This window comes from Mobula hypostoma, chromosome 6, assembly GCF_963921235.1.
Source record: "Mobula hypostoma chromosome 6, sMobHyp1.1, whole genome shotgun sequence".
In the NCBI taxonomy this organism is placed as follows: domain Eukaryota; kingdom Metazoa; phylum Chordata; class Chondrichthyes; order Myliobatiformes; family Myliobatidae; genus Mobula; species Mobula hypostoma.
The window spans coordinates 153,400,514-153,424,670 of NC_086102.1; the positions used below are offsets into that span (position 1 = coordinate 153,400,514).

Genomic DNA, 24,157 nt, shown 5'->3' on the forward strand with positions numbered 1-24,157 from the left:
TGGATCATTCCTGCAGACTGAATGTAGCTCCTCTGCAAAGCAAGCATACAATCTACGACTGGTTCCGTCAGTTTAGGGGAGACCACATTGGGAACACTGCAGTACCCCAGATCAGAAGGGCAATAGTATTGCCGCTTCACCTAGAAAAATTGTTTTGCGTCCCTGCACGGTGGGAATGGAAGGGCTGAAAGGACAGATGTTGCATATCATGCAGTTCGTAGCAAAGAGTTTGACAACCATGTCTTTGGAGCTGGTGACCTTTCTCCAAGCTTTAATTTTTTTTCTCTATAGTGCAGTTTCACTAACCGCTACTACTGGTAAATGCAAGGCACCTCTTTGGGTCATGAAGGAGAAAATTGTGCAATTGTAGACTTGTAAGTCTATGTGAACTTACTGCACACAGCAAAGATTTGTGAATCTTCACTGCAGAGTACTAAATGACACATGATGGGATTGATTATAACCGGTCTGTAAAGGATTTGACAAAGAGTGAGCCTATATAGATTCCATGATTTTTGCTCTTGCAATATGGATTTTAGTTTTTTTTTAATGCCTCACATCTGGTCTGAATTTGGGAAAGTAATGTTTAAATTTCCACATTAATGAGATGTTATTATTCAGCTGTTGCAATTTCTTTCCTGTGGGCTTCTCTGGTCTTCTAGCCAATGTCGCTTGCCCACCCCCAACACTCCCCAACGCTTTCCGCCCCTTCCAGACTGGAATAATATAAAGAGCCCCCTCGGTTCCAAATAAAACTTGCTTCAACAGTGAGTCATAGATGAAAAATGTATTTTTTTAACTATTTACCCTTATGCATTCAGACACAAAGAAAATGCCTCCATCATAACGGATCTCCTGTCTGGAGTATAATTTGACCTTTCTACCACAGTAGTTTTGACACTGGAGTCATCAGATTCCACCTTGTCTGCAATGAAATTGCATGGAGGCCACAAGGTCGGGATAATTCTGATTCACTATCAAGTTTTCTGACTTGCTGCCACTTCATTGCTGTTGTTTCCATTAGTGAGGGAATCTTGAATGAAAGGACATAGTTAAAAGATGAGGGTGTGGCCTTTTAAAACTTCTCACAGAAATTGTGGAAGTCTTTACCCTGGAGGGTTATGGAATCTGATAAAGTTTTGAAATAGCAGAGAAATTGAGGGCTGGGAGGAACTGGCACACAAGGGGAGGTGAGGCCTGGGGTAGATCAGTCGTGATCCAGATTGAATGGTGAGGTGGGATTGAGGGGCTGACTGGCCATTTCTTTTCCCATATGTTCTTATATTGTGGTACACAGTCTGCTTTAAGAGCATATTTTTAATTATAGCCAATGAAATTGGCCCAGGGCTTCATCACTGCCATAGCACCTTAAGCTAGAATGCTCAGATGAACTGTAGGCATTTTGCATTATGTCTTCTCCCGCGGCAATAAAATCTGCGGTAATAAATGGTTTATTTATTATCAAAGCACGTATCCGTACACAACTCTGAAATTTGTATTCTCCAGATGGCCACAAAACAGAAAGAACATGAAGGTCAATCAGAGGGAAACATCAAAACCACACCTCCCCTGTACAAAAAAGAACGGTATCCCGATCATCAACCCCCCCCCCCAGAAATCTGCCCTTCCCTGCTCAAAACAGAACAGGATCATCGACTCCCCAAAAAACAACCCCTCCCCCACACAAACTAACCAAACATCAGCCCCCAAATCCCCTCCCCTCATACAACAAAATGAAAAAGGAATATAAAAACTATAAGTCTGGAAAAAGTCCACAGTCCATAAACTTAATAGTCCAATCCATAAATGCAGAACCATGACACCATCCTATGATATCACCAACTTTCATCAAAAGAGGGGGTCATCACACGAGACAGAGAGGCCTACACGCCTGCCACAGGGAGCTCACAGCACTCTGGTAGCAATCAAAAGGCAGGCAGTTGGTGCTGGAGTTCTCGCTCTCGCTCGCCTTCTGCATTCGCCTCGATGTCTCAATTTTCCTTGACGCCGCAATTAATAGATGCTGTAAACGGTGAAATGGAGTCGAACATCAGCTCGCGCACTGTCTCGAAGTTTCTTCTCATCGAGGCCGTCCGAGTACGCGCTCGCTTCCCAGAATCTTCTCAGATCCAGCAAAGCGCTGGATCACTCAAACGATCGCCAAGCTGTAAATCATAGGCTCTAACAGTCCCAGAAACACACTTAAGGTGAAAAGCAGACATAAAAGAAATAACAGAGTTAACTAACAGAGTTGTTTGCTATCTGGAAGATCTCGACCAAGGGAGTGTTGTACGCTGATATAATCTTGAGTGAAAGCAGATTGTGCAATGGAGTCAGGTTTGCATGTACGTGGGCGTGAAGGCCATTTCTTTTCCAGTTCTGCCATTGCCAAGTGGGTGGAGGAGATCAGGTGAAGATTGCAGTGAATGATGAGGACAGACTGCAGAATAGGTGAGAACTGGCATTGAGACCCAGGCTGGGACAGAGGATGGGGTTGTGAACACGATTAGAGGAGCAGGATTAGAATCCATAAGCCACTTGTTATTCAGTAAGATGGTAGCTGTGTTGATTCCATGGCTATTACTTCACTTTGTAGCCAAATCCTCAGAGCTTTTGATTCTCCCTAGTCCAGATAGCCATTTCATCTCCAAACAAATTCAATTCTCAACATACAAAATCTCATGTTAAAAAATACTGCACAAGTTCACAGACCTAATTATTCTTCAATCTATTCCTCCATCTTCACTATGGTAAACCCTATGAAAACTTGCATATTTCATGTTATACTTAATCTTTCCTCCTAAAACTATCTTTTTATCCCAGGAAGTAATCTCATAATTCTTAACTGTACTTCTTCAAAGTAAGCATGTTCTGCCTGAAGTAGAGATCAAAAATTCTGCACAACACTTCAGGGCTGGAAGGAGTGCTGTAACTTGGGCTATGGGCTGGTTTTGGAAGGATTGAATGGCAACACATTAAGGGTGGGCTGGGTGAATCCATAATCTCTGCCCTTCAGTCAATGTGTGCACGGAGGACCCAGTTTTTAAAAGAAAAAATACTTAACAAACCTTACAATATGAGCACAAGGGAGACATTTGTATTTGGCTTTCCTTTGGATATTTGGTTGAGTTGCTTCTCACAGTCCTTAAAAATGTCTTTTCCTGCTTTTGGAAAGTTAGGATCCTGAATTCCTGATGGATCCTAACTTAATAGATTTTGTGGAGCAGACTTAATGGGCTGAATGGCCTAATTCTGCTCCTATGTCTTATGGTCCCTAGAAGAAAAACATATAAAAGACAAATGGAATCACTGGTCTTTTAACCAGTGATTTCTTCTGTCTTTTATACATTTAGTTACACCTCTTTAGACAAAGAATTCAAGGGATGTGTGGAGAGGGTACGAAGGTGCTGAAGTGGTTGATCAGTCAAGATCGTACCAATGGATTAAGTGGTCAACTCGTGTTTTAATATTTCTATATACCCTTATTTATCAATAGCTGAAGTTCATTCATTGCTCTTTTCCTCCAAATTTCTTATGTTTTAATCTGCTTTTTTTCATGATTTGCCATTCTAACTCCTTATACTGAAATAAATTTTAGCAAAAGAAAAATAGAAAACTTCCAGGTGTGGTAAAAAATCTATACTAGTAAGCTGTCAGACTGGTTCCTCATGTTGCACTGTGAAACCTTGAAATATAACCAAAATCTTTGTTTCAACCGTCTCTTAAGATATCCTACCTCTTCCCAAGCATCCTTTGGAAATTTCTAGATCCTAACTCTACCCCTTCACCACCCCCTCCTATTCAATAGGGTACAATTCAAGATTCATAGCTGATTTATTATTAAAGAATGTATAAATTATACACCTTGAAATTTGTCTGCTTGCAGGCAGCCACAAAGCAAGAAACCTGACGAACCTCCCCCCCCAAAAAAAGACCAAAACTACTGCAAAGGAAAAGGAAGCAAAAACACAATCATACAAACAGTAGAAGCAAGCGACTGTTCTGAACCAGATTGAATCCTTAGATCCACTCCCCGGAGCAGCCTGAGTAGGCCCAAGCCTCTGTCTCAGTAGCACAGCAACTGAAACAATTCACCACTGAGAGGTGAATGAACATCGTGGGAGAGCAAGTGAAATCTGTCTGACCCTTGTCTCTAGCCCCAACACTCCGTCTTTCCAGCCTATCTGGACCGATGTTGATATTGTGCATTTTTTCACCGGGTCAGATTAAAAGCCCCAGTTAAAAGTGTTTTTGACTCGAGCTGTGCTGGTTTGTGCATTTCCCTCTCAGATGCCATAAAATCCTCATCACTCACAAGAGTTATAAATAGAATTTTTATTAGGTACATGAAGTGTGGTTTTCATTGAATGCCTAGTTAAGAGATCTCTCCACTTCTTTCCCACGAATTGCATCTTATTCTGTGAGTGGTCGTTGTCACTGCAATGAGGCTGAGACAGCAGCATATCTATGCTGTGCATCATTGCAAAAGATTGTGATAAGCAATGCTGTAGCCAACACGAACAGTTCAGAAACGCAGGCAGGCAGGCCACAGCGCTTAAGTATCCCAGTTTGGACACTTTAATTCATACTGTCTAACTGGGAATTTAAAAACAAAGGTTGCGGTTTGCACTTTACGTTAGTATTACTGGAATAACCATTGTCCCTACTGATGTCGTCATGTGTACAAATATTCTTGTAAAAATGTAAACCATTCTGATGCAAGTTGCACTCAGAAGTGAATGCAAACCGCAAGAGGCCCCAGTCAGTGAGAATAATCATGTCTCAATTTTCCTTGACACTTTAATCGGCGATTAATAGACGCTGCCATGATTATTCTAAATGCTGGTGCTCTACAAGCTAGCACCCTCAGGCTCCTACTGTACTCCCTGTGCATTCATGACCGCATGGCCTGATTCTCTTCTCACTCCATCAATAAGTCTGTAGAGCAAACGACTGTAGTGGGCAGTATCTCAAATAATGATGAGTCAGCGTACAGGAATGAGATAGAGTAATGTGACAGCAAGCTTTCCATCAATGTCAGCAAAATGACAGATCTGGTCATTGACTTCAGGAAAGGGCGTGGTGCACATGCTTCTGTCTGTGTCAACGATGCTGAGGTCCAAATGGTCGAGAGCTTCAAGTTCCGTGGAGTGAACATAACAAGTAGCCTGTCCTGGTCTAACTACAGAGATGCCATAACCAGGAAAGCTCATCAACGCCTCTACTTCCTCAGGAGGCTATAAAAATCTGCCATGTCCCTGCCAACCCTTATCAACTTTTATCAATGCACCACAGAAAGTATACCTGGGTGTGAAGCAGCTTGGTATGGCAACTACTCTGCATGTGTCCGCAAGAAACTGGAGAGGGTTGTTGACGTAGCTCAGTACATGATGGAGACCAGCCTCCCCTCCGTGGACTCTGTCTATGCTGGCTGCGTTAATGAAGCAGAGAAAAGTATAATTAAAGACCCTACCCTCCTGTAAATGATCTCCTCTCCCCTCTCCCACTGGGCAAAGAATACTTGAGAAGTGGTGCACAAATTCAGCAGTGATTTATAAAGGGTAAATAGGGAGAAGCTGATTCACGACAATTGTTCAAAGGTCAGAGAAACAGATTTAAAGTATTCAGAAGTTCAACACTCAAACTAAATATATTAGAGTACATACTGTATATGTCCAACACACAACCCTGAGATTTGTTTTCTTGTGGGCATATACAGCAAGTCTAAGAACAATAGCATCAATAAAAGACAGCACTCAACAGGAAGGACAAACAACCAATGTGCAAAAGGCAACACACTGCGCAAATAGAAAATAAAATAATAATAACAATAAATAAGCAATAAATATCGAGAACATGAGATGAACAGTCATTCAAAGTGAGTCCATGTGTTGTGGGAACCTCCCAACGATGGGATGCCTGAAGCTGATTGAAGCCTTCTCCCCCGGTTCAAGAGTCAGATGGTTAAGGGGTAATAACTGTTCCTGAACCTGGTGGTGGTTGAGCTAAAGAGGTTGCAAAAGCAAAGTCCAGTTATGATGCAGAATTCCAGGGACTTTCCAGCTCTTACGGTAATGAAAATGGGATCAATCAGTTTCTCAAGTGGAAATTAGATTTGAAAGAGGGAGAGAATAACTTGCAGTAATGTGGAAAGAGCAGGAGAATGGAACTGGTGCAGTTGCTTGACCAGTGTCAGTGCAGAGTGGATGAGCTGATATCTTCTTCCTGTACTGTAACACTGTTCTTACTCTATAATATCTGTTTGTTTGGTTTTCCTTCACACTCTCTAAATGAAAGTTGTCTGAAGTCCATGAGATCTTTATGAAACTTTGGTTAGGCCACAGATGTAGTACCATGCACAATTCTGGTTGCCAAATTGTAGGACTCTGCAAATGAGATTTGTTGCATACTACTAATATTTCAATTATGGTGAGAAATCAGGCTGCATTTGTCTTGTAGCAGAAGAGGCTGCTGGGTTTGGCTATTTCTTAGAGGTGTATCAAATTATTAGGGGCATTGATAGAATGCATAGTGAGAAACTTCTCCCTATAACCAAGATGTTTACAATAGCGCCAAGGCTGAAATTAAAGAGAAAGAGAGAGGAGATCTGAGGGAAAGATTTGTCAGCGGAGAACAGTTACAATCTGGTACACACTGTCTGAGCAGGTGGACGAGATGGGGTCTCACAACTTTTAAGAGCAGCTGAATGGGCACTTAAAGAGCCAAGACGTTGAAGCCAATTGGCCAAGTGCTACTAAATATAATTAATATGGATGGGTACTTACTGATGGCATGGATATGGTGGGTCAAAAGTGTTTAATCGCTGCTGTAAGATTGTGACTAAATTTGAGAAAAGGAGCTACCATATGAACGAGAAGAGAAAGTTAAAACAAGTATACCAGAAAAGTAGAGATGGAAGAAACACAGAAAGATTGGTTAACAAGAAACTAAGAAAGGTTAGTGTAAGAAACAATGGGCAGAAATAATTAGAACTGTAACAAAACAGGAACAAAACACATTGAATGCACTGGAGTCAACTTTCTGCGGTGAGGGATAGTTTCTATTTCTTGTTGCTGCACATTCAAATACAATAGAAGGCCTGCCCTAAGAATAAGTTAAAGCCTCTTAAAATGTAACATGTCTATCGATGATTCTAATTCCTGTTTTTCTTTAATATAGTTTTGTTCTCACCTAATGACCAAGGAAAGAATGACATTCCATCGAAAGAGTCAATGAAGATAGAATGAGGTTCTACTCACTAATAAAAACAACGGATTTGGGTGAGGGAAAGGTGTTAAGGAAGACTTTTAAGGGGTAGTAATGGAAGGCTGAAAATTACAAGGAGTTGCATCCAATAAGGGTCATTAAAATGGAGTGGTAGTAAACCTGTGAAGTGGATGCCCCTTTTGATATGAAACAAGGAAATTGGAGGAGGTGAGGAGGCAGACTAACCACCTATGTCTTTTCTGGGATCAGCTTGGATAGTTGCTTTTGTAAAGATCCTTTTCTTTCAACTACTTTGGTGATCGCCGTATGAGATCGATTGAGCATAGTAGTAGAATATCATCTGGTAACTTTACAGAAGTGAAACTTAAGGGTTGCAAGCAGCTGGGAAAATGGCAATTTATCCTCACAATACTTATAACAAAAACCAAACATATTTACGAGTGATAGTACACTTGGAGTGAAGAATTTAAACATTCACTTTTTACAATCAAAATGTTTCAGTAAGTGTTAGTTTCTGAAGTATTTTTGATCGATCATAAATCCACAGTGATGTATTTTGGAGTTCAATAACAAATAAATTTCTAATCATAACTTCTACATTCCTGGTCTTAATTGTTCTGAAGATAATCTTCAAGAGAGCTACAGGCTTCTTCAGAAAAGCAATTGAAAAGCCAGTGGAGAGCTCCCTTTAACCAGAATGTTCTCCTATTAAATCTAATATATTTTTTTAAAAAGCACATTTAATTAGAAACATGCTTGATAAACTTATGATGTCAAGGTTAACCATAAAATGTGGTTCAAAATTCCACTGTGGATGGTGATCAAAGTTCATACAGAACTTATCCATGAACTATTCATACCGATAATATGGAAATACAACTCTTGCTCAATGGAGATTTATTATTTTTAAAAAAGCAGTGACAGTCTGCACTCACTGGGATTTTGTTAATGTAGTTTTCAGCCAAATGAAATTTATCCTCTGCTGCAAATTCACAGAAGAGAGTAATTCAGCATTTGTTGCTGTGGCAGACTATGTAGCTGTTTTAACACTAAAAGTTTTAATTCATGTTGATCTCATTGCAGCAATAAGAGAAAGCAAATGTGTTTTCCATAAGGTGATAGATCTGCCATTTGATCACAGATGTTTTGCAAAAACAGATTTACTAGGTTTGGTGCTTTTTAATTAGGGAACATAACATATTAGCACAATTCGTTTCTGTGGGTTCTGTGGGAGATAATTGAGCAAGTAGGCCTCTTTTTTTAGGTCTGGCTGGTGGTGCAGTGACATCAACGCCGGACTCTGGAGCGAAGTTTCCCGAGTTCGAATCCAGTCGGGCCGCTCCCGGGCACGCTTTCCATCCATGCCGGATTGAGTGTCGAGCTCACAACCCGGCCTCGTAAAAAAAAACTGCGCTGTGAGAAGGACATGGGGGACCACGCACAGAATCTTTCCCCCAAGACAACCACTTGAAAAGTGGTCACCAAGGCTCTGGCAGAGTATGGCACACAAAAAAAAAAGGCATCTTTTGGGAGTATGGTTTAAAGAGTGAAGCAGTTGAATACAAGTCCAGGGTATGGTCAGTTACAAGCTCAGGCTGCATGCATGTAAAGCAGTAGGCAGTCAGACAATGTGAAGTGGTCCATTCATTCACAGTCATTCCCCTAGCCTAGTGGAAGTTTAGTAGTTATGGAGGGGAGAGAGTGGGAAAATAGTTTAGCTACCTAATTCAGGACCGATGTAGGTTGTAAGAAGCATAAAGTCAAAAGGAGAAGTTGTGAGCATTTTCTTGATGCAGTAGTGCTTCTTGACAAAACCAAAGAATTCATTACAGGGAGATTTTAAAAGCACTTTAATTTACTATTGTAATCCCTTCCTTGTCCATCACATCCAAATATTTTTCTTTATTTAATTTTGGGTTGTCCATCTGTAGGCACCATTGACACATGCCCACCGATATTAAATAAGTGAAATCATATTTAGGTTATTGTACTGTGGAAAGCTTCAGAAGTAAACTTTCTGCTTGCAGTCAATAAGCAGGCACATTACTTTTTTGCTCATTGGAAACTATGTGATTTTCCTACCTTGAATGCACTGGTGGAGGCCATTCAACTCAGTGCTGTTCCTAGTAGATCAATCATCATCTGTTTCTCCATGGCTTGACAACTACCCTTTCTTATGTGCCTATCTATTTCTCTTTAGAGCACACAGTTTCCACAATCCCTCCAGATCACATGAACTTGTTTCAAAAAAAATGTTGCTCCTCATAAAACACCTGTACTTTTTTTAAAGTTATAAATTGTGCCCTTGATCCTTGAATCATCCACTGTAAAAGTTCCGCTTTTGACCCTTTTAAAGCAGTGATGCCTGTCAGGATGTAAAATATGATAGTTTAAGTACAAGGACTTTCTGATGGCCTCCCCCAAACTTAATCTGGGAGTTTCTCAAAAACTAACTCAAATGTAGATAAGGTACAACATAATCAGCATACCTTTCTGTATTTAAGGGGATGGTGCAGTGAGTTAGTACTGAACCAGCAATCCAAAGATTAAAGTTCAAATCCCACTTTGGCAACCATGGAATTAAAAAAAATAATAACCACCAAATTAAGAGATTGTCAAAAAAAAACCTACTGGTTCACCAGCATCCTTCAGGAGAGGAAATCTGCTTTATTTGGCTAGCCTAGTCACGTGTAACTCAACAAGTGGTTGTTTCGGATGATGTAACCTTGTGATCAAGAATGAGAATGTTCTGGAAAAATTGCATATGGTCATGCACTTAGGTAGAAGGAATAAAGGTGTAGATTATTTTCTAAACTGGGAAAAATTCAAAAATCAGTGGTGCAAAGGGATTTGGGAATCCTTGTTCAGGACTCCCTAAAGGTTAACTTGAAAGTTGAGTCAGTGTTAAGAAAGGTAAATGCAAATGCAACAATAATTTTGAGAGGACTAGAATGTAAGAGCAAGGTATACAAAATTATGGATATAGGAAGGGTGAAAGCAAGCAGGCTTTTTCCACTGACATTGGGTGAGACTACAACTAGAGGTCATGGGTTAAGGGTGAACACTGAAAAGGTTAAGGGGAACATGAGGGGAAACTTTTTCATTCAGAGGGTCGTGAGAGTGTGGAATGAGCTTCCAGCACAAGTGGTGCATATGAGCTCAATTTCAATGTTTAGAAGAAGTTTGGATAGGTACATAGATGGTAGGCATTTGGAGGGCTATGGTTCCAGTGCAGGTCAATAGGAATAGTTGGTTTAAATGGTTCGGCATAGACTAAATGGGCTGAAGAATCTGTTTCTGTCACTCTAAGGATGTGATTCTGGTAAGGATCACATTGGTGATAAAGCATTGGTCAGACTGCATTTCAAAGTTTTTTTTGGTGCGTGCGTGCAAGTCTGCATGTGTGTGCATCCGTGATGATGTCTTTTTCATGGCTTTTTAGGAGGTGCAGAGCAAGGGAGAGAGACTGTGTAGCACGTCACTCCTCACACAGACATTTTCACAGTATTTTTCCCTTTTAGTTTATGAGGTTGAGTTGCGATCTTGACACCCAACCCGGCGCGGATGGAAAGCGTACTCGGGAGCGGACCCGACTGGTTTCGATCCCGGGAACCTCCACTCCCGGGTCCGGCGCTGATGTCATTGCGCCACCAGCCAGCCCTACATTTCAAAGTTTAAAATAAATTTATTATCAAAGTACATATATGTCACTACATACAACCCTGAGATTCATTTTCTTGTGGCTATACACAGCAAACCCAAGAAACGCAATACCACACCCAACAGGACAGACAAACAACTAATGTGCAAAAGACAACAAACTGCGCAAATACAAAAGAAAAAATAAATAAATAAGCAATAAATATCAATAAAATGTGACGAAGTGTCCTTGTAAGTGAGTCTACAGGCTGTGGGGCAGTTCAGTGAAGGGGCAAATGAAGTTATCGCCTTTGGTTCAAAAGCCTGATGGTTGAGGGGTAATAACTGTTTTTGAACCTGGTGGTCCCAGTTCCTTCTTCCTGATGGCAATAACAAAAAGAGAGCATGGCCTAGAATGTGGGGGTTCTTGATGATAGATACTGCTTTCCTGTGACAGCGTTCCTTATAAATATGCTTAATGGTATGGAGGGCTTTACCTGTGATGGACTGGGCCATATCCACTACTTTTTGTAGAATTTTCCATTCAAAGGCATTTCCATTCCAGTCCATGATGCAACCAGTCAGTGTACTCCACCACACATCTGCAGAAGTTTGTCTATGTTTTAGATGTCATGCATGCCGAATCTTTGCAAACTTTTAAGGAAGTAGAGTTGCTGCCATGCTTTCTTTATAATAGCACTTATGTGCTGAACCCAGGACAGATCCTCTGTAATAATAATACTGAAGAATTTAAGGTTTCTGACCCTCCTCACCTCCGATAAGGTCTGGCTCATTGATTTCCAGTCAATTGAGTAACGTGAGCAGTTTGGGCACCTTATTTAAGAAAAGATATGCTGGCATTGGAGAAGGTCAAGAGGAGGTTCCGAGAAGGATTCTGAGAGTGAAAAGCTTAACATATGAGGAGTGTTTGGTTCTGGTCCTGTACTTTCTGGAGTTTAGAAGAATGAACAGGGATCTCATTGAAACTCTTCCAATTCAAATATTGGTTGAGTGAACTCGGCCTTTTCTTCTTGGAGCAACGGAGGATGAGAGGTGACCTGATAGAGGTGTATAAGATGATGAGAGGCATTGATCATGTGGATAGTCAGAGGCTTTTTCCCAGGGCTGAAATGGCTGCCACAAGAGGGCACAGGTTTAAGGTGCTTGGGAGTAGGTACAGAGGAGATGTCAGGGGTAAGTTTTTTACTCAGAGAGTGGTGAGTGAGTGGAATGGGCTGTTGGCAATGGTGCTGGAGGAGGATATGATAGGGTCTTTCAAGAGACTTTTGGATAGGTACATGGAGCGTAGAAAAATAGAGGGCTATGGGTAAGCCTAGTAATTTCTAAGGTAAGGACATGTTCGGCACAACTTTGTGGGCTAAAGGGCCTGTATTGTCCTGTAGGTTTTCTATGTTTCTGTGAAAGGCCTAGATGGAGTGGATGTGGAGAGGATTTTTCCTGAAGTGGGTGAGTCTAGGACCAGAGGGCAGAGCCTCTAAATAGAGGGACGTCCATTTAGAACAGAGATGAGGAAGAATTTCTTTAGCCAGTGGGTGGTGAATCTGTGGAATTCATTGCTATAGGTGGCTGTGAATGCCAAGTGATTGTGAGTGTTTAAAGCAGAGGTTAATGGATTCTTGATTAGTCAGTGTGTCAGAGGTTACAGGGAGAAGACATGAGAATGGGCTTGAAAGAGATAATACATCAGCCATGATGAAATGGTGGAGCTGTGCAGATGGGCCAAGTGGCCCAATTCCTCTCCTAATCTTATAATAATGATCATTATTATTTCATTAATCCTCAATGTAAAGCAGCATTTAAAAAAATGCTTAGCAGTGTGCAGACATAACTAATAATAAAGTACAGTATAATAATATACACAATAATTTACTAGTGTGCAATAATATACGAAATAATAAAACAGAGACTATTGTACTATGATGTGTGTTCTCCTGTTGCACAGAGATGAACTGTTGTATATTCTTATTGCATTTGCTAGGAAAGATTTTCTGTAATGATCCTTGAGAGAGCGGAGCTGAATGAGTCTGTTTGAAAGTATTTTGAAGCCAAACAAAAACCCTAGCTGATCCCAAAAAACTGATATAAAAACAGAAGAAGTTTCAAAAATTCAACAAGGTTGTGAAAGAGAAAAAGGTTAATATTTAAGGCCTGAGAAAGGGAGAAAACAACTGGGATTAAATTATCACCTGTGTTTGTCAGATTTGCTGAAGAGTGTTGGACCTGAGATGTTAACAATTTCTCTTTCTATCAATGCTGCCTGGCCTGCAGTGCTTGTAGCTTCTTCTGTTTTTTTTGTCCTCCAAGCATTCACTGAGAGCTCCTGGACCAATGTACCCTTGAAGTTTGATGATCAAGTGACATTTGTTGTAAATTTATCCCTTAACTAGCATTCTAACATCATATTGATTGTAATACACTTTACATTCCCCTCAGCTTTAATTAATCAAATGGTAAATATAGGTGGAGATCACTTCAGTCCCTTTCCCATCTTGGCACTAAACCCTCAGCCTGCTATTTGTGATTGAGTAGGGCTACCAGAGGATGATCTTCCATTTTCTCTACTAACATCAGAATACATAGCATCTAAAAACAACAAACCTAAGCTACCAATAAATTCCATAATATCCTTGTTAGCAGGATGAATTTTGTGGGCATCACTTCCTTAATAAATATCTGAGGGTATTTTTTAATGCGAGCTTGTAAATAAACTTTTCAAAGTGTATTAACTTTAAGTCAGCAGTGGAATATGAAAATAATGTTTCAAATGATATCTATTTTGTGAGCATTTGTAAGCCAATTTTTAAAATTGTATGCAGGCAGATTGAACAAAGGGGCCCGATTGTAGAATAATGTTATTTCAAAGCCGAGCAGAAGACATTTGAAATGAGTACTCTTTCATGTCCATAAATTCCATCAACATCTGTGTCCACTCTTTCTCCTCATTCATTATGCACAGCATAAGGTACTAGAGTCTTATTAAATAGATCATTCAGTTCTTATGGAAAACTTTTTAAATCTTACAATATACTGGACATGTGGAAACCTTGAAGAGGAAATTCAGTTTTTTCGAGCATTATGCCAATGATTAATTGTTTTCTTATGCAAGCTGCAAATGTTCTCACATCAACCATTTCAATCAAATTTGAGATTGTATTCATATTTTTTGTGGTCATGGAGTTGAAGGCCCTCAATGCTGAAGCATTTGTGAGCAATTATCTGATCCAGTTTATTAATCCTTTGTGGCAGTATTTTCTTGATGTTTTAAGAAGAATATGGTTCAGTCTCAATTATTTATGTTTGATATTTATTTGATATGCATGTAAAGTTGCTTTAGAAGGCAATATATAGATTTGAGTCAAAAATGGTCAGCTTTAGTTCAGCTGTACTTGTATGCAAAAGCAGTTTCTTTTCCAATAAAATCAAAGGGTGTAAAACAGGGCTGATAAGCCCTTGTTTTGCAGGCCAAACTCAAACTGAAGGCCAAACCTAACTGTGATCAGCCCTCACTCAGAATCCAGATGATTAGGCTAACCAGTGGTTTTTGCTATTCAGATATTAATGTGCTGTACAATCTGCTTTGTTACATTGGGACTCAAAGAAAATACCCAGACATCCTGTCTAATCCTTTTTCCCTGAGCAATGGAATATATCAGAAGAAGCAAAGCCATGGAAAGAAAAATGCTTTTGCGTACTTACAAAAAAAAGAACCCTAGATATGAATGGACAATTAAAATAATCTCTAGGTGATGGTAGTGACAGACAATACAGCTAATTTCAAATACCTCCTTTTCATTACAAACACAAATGACTTTTTCTAACAGCAACACACACAGAATGCTGGAGGTACTCAGCAGGTCAGGCAGCATCTATGGAGTGAAATGAACAATCAATATTTCAGGCCAAGACCCTTTATCAGGACTGGAAAGAAAGGGGGCAGAAACTTGATTGAGAAAGTAGGGAGGAGGAGAAGAGCACACCAGATCCAATGCAGCATAAAAATACACAATAAGATAAATATAATGTAAGTGTGGGCACGTGGCCAAGTGGATAAGGCATTGGACTAGCGACCTGAAGGTCGTGAGTTCGAGCCCCAGCCGAGGCAATATGTGTTGTGTCCTTGAGCAAGGTACTTAATCACACATTGCTCTGCGACGACACTGGTGCCAAGCTGTATGGGTCCTAATGCCCTTCCCTTGGACAACATTGGTGTCGTGGATAGGGGAGACTTGCAGCATATGCAACTGCTGGTCTTCCATACAACCTTGCCCAGTCCTGCACCCCGGAGAGTGAAGAGTTTCCAGGCGCAGATCCATGGTCTCGCAAGACTAACGGATGCCTTTTAAGATAAATAACACAATAACTAAAACACACAAAAACACAACAAAATATAAATACATAAGATAACTTGTATGCATTGATTGTAGTCCACAAAGTGAAGCTCGGCACAGGAGTGTCTTACGTAAAGTGACTTTGACAGGATATGATAAAGTAGTGGTGGGTGGGATGGCTTACTGGGTGGAAGTTATCAACCTTACTACTTGGCGAAAGTAACTGTTTTTGAGTCTGGTGGTCCTGGCATGGATGCTACGTAGGCTCCTTCCTGATGGGTGTAGGACCAACAGTCCATGGGCAGGGTGAGTTGGATCCTTCATGATGTTGTTGGACTTTTTCTGGCACCTGTCTGTATACGTACTGCGTATCCTTGACGGTGGATAGGCTGGTGCCAGTGATACATTGCGCAGTTTTGACTACCTGTTGTAGAACCTTCCTGTCTTCCACAGTGCATTTTCTGTAACATGCAGTTTTGCATCTTGTTAGGATGCTCCCTATTGCACATCTGTAGAATGAGTATAGTCTAGCTCTCTTCAGTCTCCTCAGAAAGTAGAGGCATTGGTGAGCTTTCCTGATTGTGCAGGATGTGTTCCGGAACCATGAGAGTTTATGTGAGAGATTTACTCCCAAGAGTTTGAAATTGCTCACAGATTTCACTGCAATGTTGCCAATGTAAAAAGTGGTGAGAGTTCATGATGAGTGAGTCCCAGGTGAGGAGGGAAGGTAAATGTGTGGGGGAGGGGTGATGAACGAGAATGATGTGAGAAACTCAGAGGTGATGGGTGGAAGAGATAAAGGGTTGAAGTAGAAGGAAAGTTATAGGAGAGGTCTATAGGCAATTGTATAAAGGGAAAGAAGTTGGGAACCCAAGGAAGGCCATGAAAGCAGAGAAGGAGAAGAAAAAAGGTGAGAGGGCCGTGGGACTAGGGGAAAGCAAAGGGGAGGGGGTGAACAAGCAAAAACAAAAGGGTGGTTGTTTCTGGAAATAAGAGAAATTATTTTGGTGCCATCAGATTGGAGACTACCAGGACAAAATATGAGGTATTGCTCCTCCAACCTACATCTGGCCTCATTGTGGCAGTTGAAGAAGCTATGGGCAACACGTCAGAAATGGAGAAGGGTGGGTACAGGGGATTCTGGCACTTACAGTGGACAGAGCGAAGACGCTTAACAAAACAGTGCCCCAATCCGCATTGGGTCTCCTCACTGTAGAGGAGGCTGCGTATGGACCTCCTGATGCAATGAATAACACCTTGCAATTGAAGCACTGCACCACCTGGAAGGACTGCTGAGGGCCAAGGATGGTGGTGAGCAACAACGTGTAGGAGCAGGTGTAGCATCTAGCACTATCGCGGAAATAAGTGCCAGGAGGGAGCTTCGTGTGGAGGGATGAGTGGACTTGGCTATCACTTCTCTCTGGTTTCTGTCCTCCTTTATTCCATGGGCTACTGTACTATCCTGTCTGATTCCTTCTTCATCCCTTTGCCTCTTCCACCTATCGCCTCCTAGCTTTTCATATCTTTCCCTCTCACTCTCCCTCCCCCATCCATCTACATTCCCCCCTCACCTGGACTCACCTATTATCAGACAGGTTCTGCTCCTCCCCTCCTCCCCCCAACTATTTATTCTGGCTTCCTTTCCAGTCCTGATGAAGGGTCTTGGCCTTTTCCAGCATCTGCAGAATCTCTTGTCTTACTTTCTCTAACATTTGGTTCCTGGTGACATCATGATTTGAATATACCATTTAATTATGGCCAATTATTGTAAAGAAAACACAACCAAAGTTCTTATTTTGTTGGAAGGACCTGTGGGATATTGTAGTAAGTGAATCAGACCGGACATGCACATTCATCACCAATTTCAGCTCCAGTATTTTGATACCTTTTACCAAACAGAACTGCTATTTCCCTCTCTACATTATCAGATCTAGACTTCCTCTGAGCGGAAAGGGAGTTTATAATATTGTAGCACACATGAAGTATCTACTGTGTTGTATCTATTGAGTTAAGACCTCTGTGTGCATTATATTAATGGATCTGTTAACTGTTTTAAATAGGTAATGGATGTATAAAATACCACACATGATTTGGCAAATGCATTTTGCATAGAGGAGCTGCAACCCAAATGAATGTAGATCTGGACCATTGGTGCAGTACATTGTCAAAGTTAGCTTGCTTCTCCAATAATATATAGCAAAAACTTAAACAATAAGTGGTTCTGTTTGATTATATTTCAAGATATAAATCAAGTTTGAATTAATTTTAATATGAAACCATAATAATTGAAAGAACAGAATCTCACACCTCTACTCACTAACAAGTATTACGCTGAAAATACCTACCTGCACTATTGTACAAAGAAATATATTCAAGTATATGGTGCTTTTCAAATAGCGAGCAGTTAATGCACAGTATTTGTGCTGTTGATGACATCCCTAAAATAGATAAACATTAATGGATCTAACAGCTTCAGGAGTGTTTCTTCTGAGTATAGTTGTCAGTTGTTTTTTCAAGGAAGCATTGCTCTCTAGAGTGTTGGCTTCTTTGATTTCATGGTTACGAGCCTTTACTTAGTGGGTCATACAATACTTATAGGGCAAAAGTAATCACGTATATATACTTCACAGATGAGCCAAGATATAACTGACTGCATGTTGTAAGCTAGAAATATCAAGTACATATAAAACTGAAGGTCTTGTTCTATATTGGAACAGTTTTGGAAGGCAGTTTTTTCAACAATTTCTAAAGCACTTTAAATTAATCTACAACCTAATAAATTAACAGTGCTTTTTGGAATAATTCCTCAAAATATTCATGGTATTTCTGCGTCTGACCAACATGTTATTGCTAGCTAGGAGGGCCATTTTGTTGAAGTGGAAGGATACATCGGCTCCCACTTTGTCACAATGGTTCTCTCAAGTGATGCTATGTCTTAGTTTGCAGAAAATTAGAAGTCGAACCTTTGAACCTTTATTTGATTTTGAGAAAAGATGGGGCTCATTTGCTTGTTATTGTTATTTGAGCTAACTGATAGATTTTTTCCATGATCTAATTGTAAATTTTTTGGTATATTTTCTTTTCTTGCTGGCGGTTTGATGTTTATTTTTAGAAGCTTTTTTGTATGACGCATTGCTCCAGGGTTGTACACCTAATGGGTTTTTTTTTCAAACTTTTTCTGCTTAGTAGGTTTTTTTTGGTTATCGCAAATTTTTTTCAATCTTTAAGATAATGTCTTTTTTGAGTCATTCTAAGTGTTGTTACTTCAATGTACTTGTGTTACTTCTTTTGTATAGCAATAAAAAGATTTGAAAGAAAAAGAACGGAAAACTGAAGACGACCTCTAAGTGAGATTTGTTATCTGAGCATATATGAAAGGAGCAATGACTGATTTGATTATTATTGGGTACCTCTACTGTGCAGTTAGAGTGTACCTAAAAGTAGCTCTTGCACTTGTGCAGACCAGGTTATTTCCCATATTTTTATGCTGTTGGAAAATATTCATCTTACAAACTATGAGCCCAAAGTTGAGATTGACCATCATTGCAATTTAACCAAGGATCTTTTTCCATGTGCTTTTTAATTCATAAGAAGCTCACAGGACATCTGGTTTGTAAAACTGAGAGCAGAGTTACCTGGTCTTCTTCCCCGTATGTCCTGCTGCTTTTGTGAAAGCTGATGACTTCTCCTCAGCTGTTGTCAGTACTAGCAATACATTCAACAGTTCTGACAAGGGCATTGACCCACTACCTTGTCTGTCGAGACGCAGGAACTGTGTGGTGCCAATCCTTAGGAGAAAGAGAGAAGATAACAGCTGGAGAATATTTGGGTAGGAACTTCAGCAAGTTCTGTTCAAGCTGCAGAAGGAGAGGCTACATGTAGCAGAGTTCAAGAAATATGGATTATTGCAGAGATGTGGAAAGGATGCAGGATAGGTAAAGGTTCGAGACAGAAAGGGGTGAGGTAATATGGAAGATTACGATTGGTTCCATTTTCCAGTAAGGCGGGGGGGGGGGGTCAATGTAAATCAGCAAGGAGAGGGAAGGCTGCAAACTAGTGTTACCTTCCTCGGGAAGCCATTGCTCCTTCCATTTAAAAGAGTTTTTATCACCAAGAATCCATTGGATTCAGTGTTAAGTAAGTGTCTCTTTGGTAATTTATGGTGCCCAAATCTTCTGCCGATATGCTTGTACTGCTTATTGCCTAACTTACTAAATTTGCTTTTACCTAATAAACCTAATGTACCTCATAAAGTGGCCACTGAGTGTATGTTCATGGCCTTCCTCTGCTGTAGCCCATCCACTTCAGGGATTGGTGTGTTGTGTATTCAGAGCTGCTCTTCTGCACACCACTACTGTAACACATAGTTCTTTGAGTTACTGTCAACTTCCTGTCAGCTTGGCCATGAATTACTGTCACCTTCTTGTCTGGCCATTCTCTTCTGACTTCTTTCACTGTTAAGGAATTTTTGTCCACTCGTTGGCTGTTCTTTTAAAAATGTTTCGCAACATTCTCTGTAAAGTATGATGGTTCCAGGAAATGAGTAGAGTTAATCGTAACAAATCCATGGAATTTAGAATAGGTTAATGGCCGATTCTGGAAACTTCCTGCCTACATCCATATTACTAAGATGATTATAAATAATAATTTAAGGACGTTACTCTCTTCATAAATTTCTTTTTCTTTTCCAGTTAGATCATTCAATCCTAAGTTAAAATATAGATTAGAAAATCTCATTCTTTTTCCTAGAACTAATTGTTGAGCCTAGATAAAAATAATTCTGACTCTTCTCTCATTTGTAACCATACACATATGCCTTTGTTTCTGTTTGTTCAAGTCATTGCTTGTTCCTGTCATGAAACAGATGCAGCTGTGGACCTGATACAAGTGAATTGCAATTGATATTTTTTTGATTGAATTGGCACGATTTCCCAAATATTTATTTTTACTCTCTTTTTACTAGATCCTTTATCCTGCACTCAATATGGTCATTCCTACCAGAATAAAGATGTCTGGAAGCCGGAGCCCTGTCAAATTTGTGTGTGTGATGAAGGAATAGTACTGTGTGATGAGATAGCCTGTGACGAACTGCATGACTGCGACAGGCCATATATCCCATTTGGAAGTTGCTGTCCCGTGTGTCAATCTGATTCAACAGATCAGCATCAACACGGTAAGTAACCCACACTATACTGGGTCACATCTGCAATTGCATTGTTCATTTCACAGTAATTTATTTGCGCTTCAAGAAGTTGCAAAGGATGTCTGAACAGTTGACTTAGTGTTCTTCAACTTGTGTTTTCAAAATTTTTTTTCTCTACAAATAAATTGTATCTTTCATAGGTTAAGACAGGTTTTGTTATAAGCCTCAAAGGATCCAACTATTAGAAACAGATCATTCAATACCTCTGCAGTACAAAGTACATTTGTACCTCACTCCATCTGAACCAATTTGGCCTCATGAAATGAAGTACCTGTACAGCAAAAGACTTCTATCAATCTCAGATGTACTATTATGAATTCAGCTCCTGTTTATTACTTTGAGTTAGGAGAGAATTTCACATTTCCACTATCCATTGGTTGTATAATTCATATGAGACCCCCTTTACTGGGAGTCTTTAATGATGCGCTCGTTAGCTCCCCCTAACAGCCACTTAACTCAGTGGTGAGAAAACCACCTTTCTCAGACTCTGTATGTCTAGGGTTGGTAAGACTTGGGTCCCCCAACTGGGAAGTTGGGATGTCTTGACCACCTGAACCCCAATCTGTGCGAATAATGTGTAAATTGTGTGCCCCCCCCCACCAATGCAATTAGCTGTGGGCAAGAAATAACAGACCGTACGGGGGGTATCAGTCCTTCCTCCTTGAAGTCATTCATCTGTAAAAAGCACCTTGTACAACAGGGACAGCATCCTCAGCCATCTTCCCTCCTCTCTTCTCCCAGCTCCCTTGACCCCCACCAGTGTCCGTCACAAAGCTTCTTTGCCTATCGATCTCTGGAAACTTCTGCCAATTCCACCATCCTGATTGACTGACACAACAGTCCCTAGCTGAACAACATAGCCTCTTATCTTTAGCCCAAACCCAAACATGCTAAAAGCAGAAAAGACTGCTCTTACAGGATGGCTAAAATGAAATACCTGCAGCATGGAAGTAACAATCTTAACCTGAGCATTACATATACATTCTTTGATAATAAATTTACTTTGAATCTTTGAATAACTGGTTCTGATCATTAAGGTTACATTATCATGTTCAAAATGTTCAGTTCTGTAAATGAAGGAGCAATCAATTTGCTAGGATTACACTGTATACCACTCCACCCCCTCAAACGTAAGGAGACAGAAGGGAAGATATGTAGACCAGTCACAAAAAAGAGTAAAAGAAAATGAGTTGCAGTAGTAGGGAATTCCCCCAATATTAACTGGGCTCCTTAGTATGATGGATTAGATGGGTGTAGAACTTTTCAACTGCATTCAAGAGAGTTTTTATTTGCAATACACAAATGGTCCTACTAGAAATGAGCACTGCTATATTTAATCAAAGGGAACATTAGAATTACATCTGACACTGTCACAGTGGCTGAATAGTGATCATAACTTGAAAAGTTTCAAAGTAGCTATGGAAAGAGATAGTTACAATCATTGGATGGTCCAGATTTTAGGAATAGGCACTCTTATTCATTTATACTCAGAACAGCTTAGCCAGAAGTGGAGAATCACTAGCTGTAAAGAGAAATATTTCATGAGACTGTTTTAATTGGTTGTACCTGATTATTAGGACTAATGATTTATGTTCAAGGATATCTCAATCTCTTTGAACAATCATGTCCTTAGCTCTTTCTCACTTCATGTGGGAAAACCCCAAGGCATTTTATACTTGCATTAAGAAATAGGGAAAGTGTACATCCAATCTCGCATAGAGGAGGGAATTTGTGCTTAGGGGATCAGAGTCAATGAATGAGGTACTAAATGAATTCTCTCTGTTGGTATTTCCTAAGAAAAATGGATTTGGAAGATGGTGGAAATGATGGAAGTTATGCTGGCACATTTTGATATGAAGGAGGCGGCAGTCCAGGGATTTCTGAGAACCATTAAGGAATATAACCCCTGGGACCTGATGACATATATCCCAGAATAATGAAAAAATAAATGAGGATGTAACTGGGGCTTTGACTAAGATAGCTGTGTCCTTGCTAGAAATGGTAAAGGTCCCAGAGAACTGAAGAGTAACAAATGTGCCTTTGTTTGAGAAGGGAATCCAGGTAGTTATAGGCCAGTGAGCCTCTCATCAGTGGTAGGGAAGCTAATGGAGAAGATACTGAGGGAAAGGAATTGGCTCATTTGGAAAGTCATGGCCTGCTTAGGGACAGTAAATATGGATTTATACAAACAATTGAGTATTTTGAGAAGGTGACAAAAGTGTTTGATGAAGGTAAGGCAGTGGGTGCTTTCTGCATGGACTTTATTAAGGCATTTGGTAAGGCCCATGGTAGGTTGATTAAGAAGATAGATGTATTGGATGCATGGTGAATTTTAAGTTGGATTCAGAACTGGCTTATTTTAGCTTCAGAAGGCAGAGGGTCAGGATGAAAGACTTATTCTGGCTGGAAGCTGATGATCAGTAATGTTCTGCAAGGATTGATGTTGGGACTTCCGTTGTTTGTGATATACTCTATATCAATAATTTGGATAACACGTACTGTAAATGGGTGATTTAGTTAGTTTTCACATGACACCAAGATTGCTGGAGTTGTGGACAGTGTAAAAGCCTATCAAAGAAAACAGTGGGATATATAGTAAACAACAGGAATTCTGCAGATGCTGGAAATTCAAGCAACATACATCAAAGTTGCTGGTGAACGCAGCAGGCCAGGCAGCATCTATAGGAAGAGGCGCAGTCGACGTTTCAGGCCGAGACCCTTCGTCAGGACTAACTGAAGGAAGAGTGAGTAAGGGATTTGAAAGCTGGAGGGGGAGGGTGAGATGCAAAATGATAGGAGAAGACAGGAGGGGGAGGGATAGAGCCGAGAGCTGGACAGGTGATAGGTAGAAGGGGATACGAGAGGATCATGGGACAGGAGGTCTGGGAAGAAAGACGGGGGGGGTGACCCAGAGGATGGGCAAGAGGTATATTCAGAGGGACAGAGGGAGAAAAAGGAGAGTGAGAGAAAGAATGTGTGCATTAAAAAGAGTAACAGATGGGGTACGAGGGGGAGGTGGGGCCTAGCGGAAGTTAGAGAAGTCAATGTTCATGCCATCAGGTTGGAGGCTACCCATACGGAATATAAGGTGTTGTTCCTCCAACCTGAGTGTGGCTTCATCTTTACAGTAGAGGAGGCCGTGGATAGACATGTCAGAATGGGAATGGGATGTGGATATATAGTAAATCAGTTACACATATGGGCAGAGAAGCGGCAGGTGGAGTTTAAATCAGACAAATGTGAGGTGATGCATTTTGGAAGGTCAAATGAAAGGAGAAAGTGTTCAGTTAATTGTAGGCCCTTTAATATTATTGAGATATAACGGGATCTTTCGATCCTAGTCCATTGTTCACGGAAAGTGGCTACATGAGTGGAGAAGGTGGTAAAGAAGCCATATTGCATGCTTTCCTTTACTGGTAGGTATAAGAATAAGGAAGTTATGCTGAAGGTATATAAAACGTTAGTAGACCACAGCTTTGGTTGCCCCATTATAGGAAGATTGTGGACATTGTTAAGAATGGAAACAAATTTTACCAGGATGCTGTCTGGATTAGAGGCTATAAGGTACAAGGAAAGGTTAAATAAACTTATGTTGTTCTCCCTAGAAGGAAGCTGAGAGGAGACCTGATAGAGGTTTCTAAAGTTATGAGAGGCATGCATAAGGTAGATTGTCGGAATATATTCCCCAGGGGAGAAAATTCAAATACAAGAGAGCATGCTTTTAAGGTGGGGTGGGGAC

At 40.4% G+C, this 24,157-nt stretch overlaps 1 protein-coding gene across 1 annotated transcript in view; it reads left to right on the top strand.

Moving 5' to 3' along the window:
- LOC134348514 (collagen alpha-2(V) chain-like) overlaps positions 1–24,157 on the top strand; it is a 296,032-nt gene that overhangs the window by 110,032 nt on the left and 161,843 nt on the right. Inside the window, exon 2 of the mRNA XM_063052002.1 lies at positions 20,179–20,388. Coding sequence (XP_062908072.1) covers positions 20,179–20,388 — 210 coding nt within the window. The remainder of the gene's footprint in view (positions 1–20,178; positions 20,389–24,157) is intronic.